Here is a 10,350-nt window from a genome sequence, read left to right on the forward strand (position 1 = left end):
CTTTGTTACAATATTAATATGTGGTTCAGTGCTCTATGCAGTGGAGCATGTTGCCTTGCAAATTTGGATCACTAACCATTTCTAAGTGTTACTATAGATAATCTACTCGATTTGAGCAACTCGTTGTTACTGAACTTGGAACCTCTCGTAGTTGCATCTGCTAGAATCAACGCGGTTTCTCCCCCGCCCCCACGCCCCTGTCTCTCTTGCGGAAGGAAGCTCACTTTCTACTGTTGACTACTGTACTCATTAGGCAGTTACTTTGATTTGAGGCGAAATTCCTAGCCCACTCCTGTCTTCCAGGATTTCCCTCCCGGTCCAGGGCTCCTTCACCGCACACATTGCATAATTCCCTTACGAGCAGGGTAAGAGATTAAGCACCAGACGCAGACCCAGATTATTTCCCTGTCCCGTTCTAAGCACACTTCCTGATGAAAACTTTTCTCATTTGTCTCACTCCTGCCATCCTGCAAAAAAATAGGTGAAATTCGATTTCCTGCCACAGCCTTTGACACTCCAGTAGCTTTGATGTCTGGGTAAAAATAGCTTAAATGTTTGCTTAAAAAATAATGGCCGCACAAGTTTATGGTCAGATTCGTCTCAAGTTCGAAGACATCGCTTCCTAACCATCGAAGAAGAATACACGCAAGGAGGAGAGAACTGCGAAGGAGAGAGAGCTGTAAGGAAGTGGGTGGCCTGGCCGCGGGGCCATCCACCCGGGGAGATTTGGGACAGCTAAGGCTGACCCGCTGCCGCTTCCGACTCGCCCCTTGGCGAGAGCAGGAACTCGCTTTCCCAGCAGGCCGAGCGCGGCCCTTGACGACCTGCAGCCTCGCGGTGCAGCGCGCGGCGCGCTCCGGGTCCTGTCACAGCTTGTCCTGCGGCCCCACCCCCGGCTCCCGGCTCCTACCCCGAGTCCCCTGAGTTCCAGTCCCAGCTTCCAGCTCCCCAGCCCCGCCTTCAGTCGCGCGCGCTCTCCCCGCCTGGTCCTTGCCCCCCCTTTTGCGGCCGCTACAGCCAATGAGGTTCGGGGCCGCGTGCGCAGATTCAAACGGCCGCTCTTGAGGGAGGCTGGGCGCGAGATTCGGCGTTGCGGACAAAACCCTGCTAGAGGCTGCGAGCTCCGCAGTGCTGCTCGCTGCGAGGAGGGGCGAGGGTCGGCGCTCGCTGCGGAGCCACGCCGGGACCGCTGCTAGGAGGCTGAAAGGCGGCGGGAGGGGCCGGCGGAGGACGAGAGAGCTCCTCCTGACATGTCAGGGGCATCCTTGACCTGACAGGGCCCGGCCGGGGCTAGGAGCGGGGCTGCGAGTCGGGGGCGGGGCGGGGTGTCGCGATCTGCTCCTTGGTGCCTCGGTCCTGCCCTGAAGGGACGTGCGTTCCGCGCTCGGTCGCTTCGGGAAGGGTGTGAGGAAAGTTAGCGGGAGGGTCGGGGAGAAGGAGCATTCGCCTGAGGCTGGAGGAGGCTGAACTGCGTCCCCGCCCTGCCCGCGCCTATGCGGTACTTGAAGGATGGCGAAGAGGTCGCGCAGGTGGGTGACATCCCCTTCGCCCAGGCCTGTCGGCGCCGTCTGGCTTAGATTCTCTTTCCTTTCGCTCCACCCTTCACCAGGCCCACTCTAGCCAGGGCAGAAGTTTTCCTTCCCGTTGCCCTCCGGCCACTTCGGCCCCTCTGTCCGGAGGCCGCCGCGGCGTGTAGAGAGTTGGGGACCACTGTGATTAAGACTCAGAAAGTGACTAACAGATGCCCAGGTTGCTCCTTTGAGTTGATTTCTCCCCACAGCGCACGTCTGGAATCCTAACTTCTCAGAGCCATTTCTTGGTGGGAGAGGGGTTCTTGCCAGGTAAGTCTTCTCGCTTTCAGGGATCCTGCTACGCAGATACAAGTGGTAGTGCCTGCCTGGATGACAGGAATTTGGGGCTCAGAGGGACTCTCTTTTATGACTGACTGCACCGGTTAACTAGGAACTCCATGCTAAACCTGGGCGGGGAATTCTCTCTCAACTTGAGGATTTTGAAAGGTATGGAAAATTCTCAGGTGCAGCTGAGGGGAAAGTACTATTCTGATGTTTTCTGTAATTACCATACCCATGCTCTCAGCTTCATGTATATTTTAAAATATTTACTACTGGGAGGATGTCACAGTGTTACAGTCAGTAGCTTCAGCTTAAAATGAAACAATGTGTTTGATTGACCTAATATTTTGAGTGCCCATGTTTGGCTCTGACTGTACTTAAGCGTTGTGCAGAGATAGGGCCCATGTGCTGGAGTGAATTTATGCATCTAATTTTTATTTATATAGCACTATAGTAGCTACTTCTAAATCGTATGGAATAATCATTTAAATGATTAGAACAAACAAACAAAAAAACAACCTAGGGTCTTTTTAAAATTTGCAGTATTATTATGGAAACCTGAAAACATGTTTGGCATAATTTCCTGATATTTTTATTTATCTAGATCCACTTCAAAGTCTAAATTAAGGATGTATTTCCCAAGCTGAAATTAACTACTTGGATTCATTTACTGAAGATTTTGTTAAAAATTCAAAATTGGAAGTCACTGCATATACATTTATTAAACACCTTGTATGCACAAAATAGTTTTGCAGAAATAAACTTAAATATAATTAATCCCTGTTTTGCTTATTATTTGTAACAACTACAATATAGCGTAGTGAGCTCTGGTCATGCTGTGGTTAAAGCATTAGGTTGCTAGCCAAAAGGTCTGCAGTTTGCACACCCCAGCTGCTCTTTGGGAAAAAGATGTAGCAGCATACTTCCATAAAGATTTAAAGCCTTGGAGACCCTATGGGGCAGTTCTACTCTTTCCTATAGGGTCACGCTATGAGTTAGAATCTACTTGATGGCAGTGGGTTTGGTTTTTTTCATTTTGACAGTAGAGGACAAACCCTTCAGGTGGAACAATGAATACACACACATACACACAAAACCCCCACTTATCTAGAGCAGAGTTTTCAATCTCAGCACTACTGATAATTTGGATGGATTGACTTTTTGTAGTGGGGAGCTGTTCTCTGCATTGTAGGATGCTGAAAAGCATCCCTGGCCTCTCTGCAGAAAATGCCAGTAACAAAAAATGTCTCCAGACATTGCCAACTGGTGCTTGAGGGGCAAAATCACCTCTGGTTTAGAACCATTGTTCTAGAACTTGTGGGCCCAATAAACCTCTTGATCTTCAGAAAAGATAGATTTTAAAAGATCCTGTAATTACAATTTACTGAAGTACTGGTTTAGACTTTTTCTTTTGAATTTGTAAATATAATTTCATAAATAAGATAACTTCACTAAGCAAGGTGACAAGTGAATATGTCAATTCAACGAAAGTTTATCTTCAGTATGTAGCATTATCTACTTATTAGTATTGATGTTAATTTTATGTGAAACCATTTCTTGGCTAATGCAATTACCAGTATTTAGTTAAAGTTATGATGAGATATAGATGTTTGGATATCAGAGCCCTCCTCTTCCCAATTTCTTTTCTTTCCATTTTATAATTGTGTATGTTATTTTCTGTTATGGACAATTCTGTGAGTTTTCAGATCTAAATATATATTGTGCTATTGATCTTAATTTTTTGTCAGGTATATAAATTAAAACAATGATTCGGGGAGTCATAAGTCTGCAGTAAAAACATGGTAGGATGAAGCTACACTATCTTATGGGAGTATGCAGTAAAGGATGTAATAAGAAATTATCTCAGAATAATTTCTCAGATTTCTTAGAGTGTTCATACTTGAATTTATTTCCTGCTCTAAATTGTATTTCTTGTATATGTAAATATGATTATTTCCCTTAAACCAAAAACCAAACCCACTGCCATCGAGTCGGATCTGACTCATAGTGACCCACCCCTCCTTGGGTTTCCGAGGCAGTAGCACTATGGAAGTAGATTGCCCAACCATTCTTCTGAGGAGTGGCTGGTGGGTTTGAACCACCAGCCTTCTGGTTAGCAGTCAAATGCCTTAGGCACTAAAATGAAATGTTTTAAAAGAGAATCAGTCTATTCATAGGGCAATGTCTAATCTTTTGCCTTTTAGCTAATAAGTATCTTAAAAATATCACAAACTTAGAACTGCTGTACAGAAAGTGAATTTGCTCTGTAAACTTTCACCCAAATCGCAATAAAAAAAATGCACAAACTTAAATTATAGTCACAAGAGAAAATAAGTAATTCAGCTACTTCATACTGTACTTTGAGATCTCCAGTATACAACCATTTAAAATTTAAGTTAAAAAAATAAACTTTGCTGCTTAAAAGTTTTGCATAAAGACTATGGCATAAATCCTGTAATACACTTTTTCTGTGTCAGCTGAAAAAAAGTAAGAGAATGTTACCTCATGTGTGAAACAGCTGAAGGATGTTGGCTCTTTTGATCAGTGTTTTTGATAGCTGTGCTATCACTAATCTAGATTTGCATAAAGGTTTATTATTCATTTTATTATTGTGACTTTAATTAGTTTTTTATCCCATTGGGGGTTTTCATGATATAATTTACAGACAATACTAAAATTGATATTGATCTATCATTAACATGTATTTGACTTTTAAGTATAGTTATGTACAAATAATTTTAGTTTTTAAAAGCCAGTTCTCCCCTTAAAAATAAAGTTTTAAAAGTATCATTTAGAAGTGACAAAGATAAAAGATAAATGCCAGTTTTGAATTGGAAGATGTTTTCCAGTGGGATGTGTATGTGTGGGAAGCAATTTTACTATGTTTCCAGGAAAGTGGTTGTTACAGGTGAGAGGATACCAAAATAAGAGACTGACTTTTGCAGTCAGCTTTATTATTATGTGGCAATATTGTTTTGGGAAAGGAATTAAATCCTGTACCCCAGTTTTTCATCTCTTAATTGGACTAGATGATCTGTAAGGTAACATCTAGCTTTAGTGTGTACCCTATTTTGAAGATCTTTTGTAATTTTATCTTTTTCATTTAAAAATGTATACACATCAGTAGAATCAAGACAAATATTCTCACATTACTTTTGTTTATAGATGACTAGGTAGGTCTATCTTCAGTATTTAAGTATTGCTATTTATAATGGTCAAAGGTTACGTGAAAAATTTGTCTTGCTGTAAGGATGCTGATTTGTAAAACCCAAATATTCATGTATGCAGTACATCATATTAACCACTGGGTGGCCTGATTTCACTTTACTGAATCAACCTGGTCAAAGTTCCTACCTTGATTGAAATTGAACTTAAAGAACAAAATGTACAGTTACCCTCTCCTCAATATACATTATAATAAAGGTGTATTTTTTGATGATGATAAAGGCCATTTATGGTTAAAAATATCAAGTTGAAGTGATTTTATTAGAGCCAATTTCATAAAACTGATATTTCTTTAATTTCAAACTAATAGTTCTTTTCCAAATAAAAATAAAATTGAAAAAATTCTCAAGTCCTTCCTTTGGCTACTTCATTTTCCTCTTTTCAGGTGATATAATTGGTGTTCTTTAAAATTAAACTTTTGCCAAATGTTTTATTTTAACAGTACTGAGTGAATATTTTGTGTATTATTTCACAGGCTAAGTCATTACTACCACATCATAATAATTTACACCCAATGTAAAGTTATTCTTAACCATTTTCCTGGACTATTGAGTTATAGTATTTTTTTCCTTTGCTTCATTTTGCTGTTTCATCATCACTCTAATCACTTTGTTCAGTCATAATCTAGAAAACTTTCTTTTTCAATTTTGGTTTTGTATTAGTTATAAAATAAATATTTTCTTTGACTTATAAAAGAAAACTAGCAGAATGATTCTGGAAACCAAGTCTTGGACTAGAGAGTCAATGACCAAATTCTTCCTTCTGTTTTTGTTTTGTGGCGGGAGAAATGGTTTCAACTATTTTGTTGCCTTATAGATTCTTGACGGTATATAAGAACAACAACATAGATTAGTCAATCTAGGCTAGCAATGGTTTGTTTATTTAACTACATAATAGGAAGCTGATTTTATTTAAATTACTACATATTACCAAGGTTGACTGCTATAATACAAAAATGCTAAATGATGATATAAAAAGCAAAAAAATAGAGTAGATCTGTTTTGATGGTGTCTAACCATTATTGAGGAGTGGGTCTTTTTCAAAGGGTAGAAGAAACTTTAGTGAGATTACTTGTGGGATTTTGTCCCTTCCCCTTTGTTCTTGGAAAATGAGTCTTCCTGTTGTAGCTATCGGTATTGGTAAGTTTCTAGGATCTTTTTTTCTGTCACATTTATTTAAAAGTTCTATCAACCTTTCAACAATCACTTAAATATATAGAAAAAACTTAATGTCAAAACTAAAAAGTAGACTCAGGAAAGTCCCAGTAGTAGAGAAATGATTCTAAGAATTCTACTTTAATGCTCCCTCACACTCACCTACTAAAAAACCCAGCTTCCTGAATATTGAAGGACCATGTAACTCTGTGACTAAAACTAATGACCATGAAAAATAGAGAACGAAACCTCATGTAAAAATAGAAATTTCTCTCAAAGAGAGTATGCGGTTAAAAAATAAGGCAGAATTGTAAAGTTAAAATGAACAAGCTTTCAGAAAAATTGCTCCTCGTAAACTAGTCTTTTTGAGCAGCATAACATTTTGGACTCAAACTTTTATGATACTAAATTAAAATGGGTAAAGATTTTGAGAAGAACTTTAAAGTGAATTTCACACAGATGTGATGTAGATATTTTGTGATTTACATGGGGAAATTGCCAAGTTAAAATTTCTTTTGACTTAGTAGTGAACTATTTTTTAAGCAGTCGTCAGTAAACTGTTGTGGAAGCTATTGCAGTATGTGAGGAAAGAATAAAAGAGGAGAACTTGTGAAAAGCATGACTGAGGGCTATTTGGAATGGCAGGAAGGGGTAATTTTATGGGAGCATCTATGAAATGTTAGGCACTAAGATATCCCCAAAGACCCCTTCTGTACTGAATTTTGTTTTGTTTTGTTTCAGCAGGTTCTGCTTCTGAACATTCTACCACTCAGAGGTGCATTTGGATTTTGAAAGTCCTTTTTAACAAATGGGAATGTGTTTGACTTTCTTGTAGAGATATTTTCATTTGTTAAAAAAAGTTTTCTTTCTCATAGCTACTTGAGATCGATCACCTGTATTGGAAGCTGAAAGTTTTGATGGGTTGGAGGGAGTTAGGTAGTTTTGGAGTATAGAGCACTTAGGAGACGTGAATGCAAGGGAGGTTATTTATTAATTCAGATAATTTGAATGGTAGGTAATATCTTTGGTCCTAGAGAGGTGAACATAATAGATGTGGTCTCTGCACTTACAAACTTACTGTTTGCTTGTGAAGGTTGGCAAGTATAATAAGCATGAAGAAGAAGGAAGGGCAGGTACTATGACTATATGAATTGGACAGAAAGCTAAGTATGGTGATTTTTCTGATATAGTTAACTTTTTTAGTAATTTATGAAGTCATTGAACTCTGAATCATCTCCAGTAACAACTTAATCTTGGCTAGTCAGGTGATACAAGTGAAACTTCTGTTAGCTGAAGATGGCTGAAAATAAAGTATTTTCTTTAATTAAAACTTCTTTTAAATGTTCAGCATAGTAGGAGCTTTGGTGGCATAGTGCCTAAAGCATTTGACTGCTAACCAGCAGGCTGGAGGTTCAAATCCACCGGAAGGTTGGCAATCTACTTTCGTAGTGATACCGCCTCAGAAACCCAAGGAGGGGTCGCTATGAGTTGGATCTGACTTGATGGCAGAGAGTTTGGTTTTTTGGTTTGGTGAACAAACTAAGTACATATATGGAAGTAGGACTGGTAGATTATTGTTACAGACTACCTTCTGTGCGAGAGAACATGGAATATTAACGTGCACTGAATTGAATTGAAGAGCAGTTACATAAGCATTATATAGGTAGGGTAATTGGGAATCTTGGTATCTTGCTAGGAGCTCTGGAGGTGTAGTGCCTAAGGCATTTGACTGCTAACCAGAAGGCTGGTGGTTCAAACCCACCAGCCACTCCTCGAAGGAAGATTGGGCAATCTACTTCTGTAGTGATACCACCTCGGAAGCCCAAGGAGGGGTCGCTATGAGTCGGATCTGACTCGGTGGCAGCGAGTTTGGTTTTTTTTTTTTTTTTTTTTTTGCTTGGTATCTTGCGTGTTCAAATATTAAGAATTTTTGTTCCATGGAATTAACAACTCAAGGGAAATTTGAGATTCCTGCAAAGGATATGTATAATGTACATTAAATCTGTTGTTAGATGCTGTCAAGTTGGCTGTGACTCATAGCGACCCTATGTGGAACAGAGAGAAACACTGCCCTGTTCTGTGCCGTCCTCACAATCTTTGCTCTGCTTGAGCCCATCGTTGCAGCCACTGTCAATCCGTCTCATTGTTGGTCTTCCCCCTTTTCACTGAAGCTCTACTTTACCAACCATGATACCCTTCTCCAGCAACTGTTCCCTTCTGACTTCTCATACGACCGAAGTATGAGAGACAAAGTCTGGCTGTTCTTGCTTAAAAGGAACATTGCAGCTGTACTTTTTCCAAGACAGATTTGTTCATTCTTCTGGCAGTCCATAGAATTTTCAGTATTCTTTGCCAACACTGCAACTTCAAATGCATCAATTCTGCGGTCTTCCTTCCTATTGTCCAGCTTTCACATGCATATGAGGCAATTGAAAATACCATTGCTTGGGTCAGACACATTTTAGGTTTAAAAGTGACATCTTTACTCTTTAACACTTCAAAGAACTCTTTTGCAGCAGATTTGCCCCATGCACTATGTCATCCGATTTGTAAATGACTGCTGCTTTCATAGACATTGATTTTGGATCCAAGTAAGATGAAATCCTTGACAACTTCAATCAGTTGTGAAACTTTTGTTTTCTTTATGTTGAGGTATAATCCATCCTGAAGACTGTAGTCTTTGATCTTCATCTGTAAATGCTTCAGCTCTTCTTCACTTTGAGCAAGCAAGGTTGTGTCATCTCCATATCACAGGTTGTTAATGAGCCTTCCTCCAATCTTGAGGCCACCTTCTTCTTTACATAGTTCAGCTTCTCGGATTATTTGCATACAGATACATACAGATTGAATAAGTATGGTGAAAGGATATAACCCTGATGCACACTTTTCCTGATTTTAAACCACACAGTATCCCCTTGCTCTGTTTGAACTGCCCCCTCTTGGTTTGTGTACAGGTTCCTCACACAATTAAATTATTTTGAATTCCCATTCTTTGCAATGTTATCAATAGTTTGTTATTATCCACACAGTTGAATGCCTTTACATAGTCAGTAAAACACAAGTAAACATCTTTCTGGTATTGATTGCATTCAACCAAGATCCCTCTGACATCAGCAATGATATCCCTCCTTCCGTGTCTGCTTCTGAATCCAGCTTGAAATTGTACATTATGTATAAATAGATAAGTAAGAGCTATCCACATGAGCTTAAATATAGTAAACACGAGTTCCTGGGTGATGCAAACAGTTAACACACTTGGCTGCTAACCAGAGGCTCCTGGGGTAGGGGGGAAAGCCTGCAATTTACTTCTGAAAAATCAGCCACTGAAAACCCTGTGGAGCACAGATTTACTCATGGATCAGAATGAATCAGAATGTACTTGATGGCAATAGGTTCTTGGTTTAAAGTTAAACCATCAAACTTTGCCTTTTTCAATTTTGAATTCATTCCAGAATGAATTTTTAGAAAACAGTTGAACATAACATGCAAAAATAATTTGTAATATTATCAGGCAGTCAGCCTAAGCACATAATACTAAAATTGGGCCACTCTGTGCCAAGTGCTATAATGGGGTGTTTTATATGTTTATTAGCCTTATTTTATAAATGACTGAACTAAATCCCCTTGAAGTTAGCATGTCAAAGGTTGCAAAGTCATTAAGTTAGAACTGAAACTATTCTGATTGCAAAAATTTACATGAGGTTTGTCGTTTGGTATCCTCTTCCCCATTTTCCCAGTATATTGCTCTATAGTGGTTAAGTAGTGGACTCTGGCGTTCAGTCATGCCATATTTTGTGACTGTGGGCAACAAAGTACTTTTCTAAGTCGAAGTTTCCTATTCTTTATAATGCAAATAATAACAATATTCCTCTTAGGGTTGTTGGAAAGTTTTAAGAGAAATCTCATGGAGTTGTACAACATCTGGTACTTACCCATACCCATTGCCTTCAAGTTAATTACATCTCATAACAACACTACAGGACAGGGTAGAATTATCCCATAGGATTTCCAAGGCTGTAAACTTTAAATAATCCGAGAAGCTGGACTATATGAAGAAAAACGTGGTATCAGGATTGGAGGAAGAATCATTAACAACCTGAGATATGCAGACGATACAA

The 10,350-nt window shown here is 39.5% G+C and overlaps 1 protein-coding gene across 1 annotated transcript in view; it reads left to right on the forward strand.

Moving 5' to 3' along the window:
- Window positions 1-1,493: 1,493 nt before the first annotated feature.
- The window catches only part of MYBL1 (MYB proto-oncogene like 1), an 81,669-nt gene continuing 72,812 nt past the window's right edge, over window positions 1,494-10,350 (forward strand). Inside the window, exons 1-2 of the mRNA XM_042782169.1 lie at window positions 1,494-1,529; window positions 1,963-2,018. Coding sequence (XP_042638103.1) covers window positions 1,494-1,529; window positions 1,963-2,018 — 92 coding nt within the window. The remainder of the gene's footprint in view (window positions 1,530-1,962; window positions 2,019-10,350) is intronic.

Source organism: Orycteropus afer, unplaced genomic scaffold (assembly GCF_000298275.1).
Source record: "Orycteropus afer afer isolate SDZICR_OR568_19922 unplaced genomic scaffold, OryAfe1.0 scaffold00252, whole genome shotgun sequence".
NCBI classification, from domain to species: Eukaryota; Metazoa; Chordata; class Mammalia; order Tubulidentata; family Orycteropodidae; genus Orycteropus; species Orycteropus afer.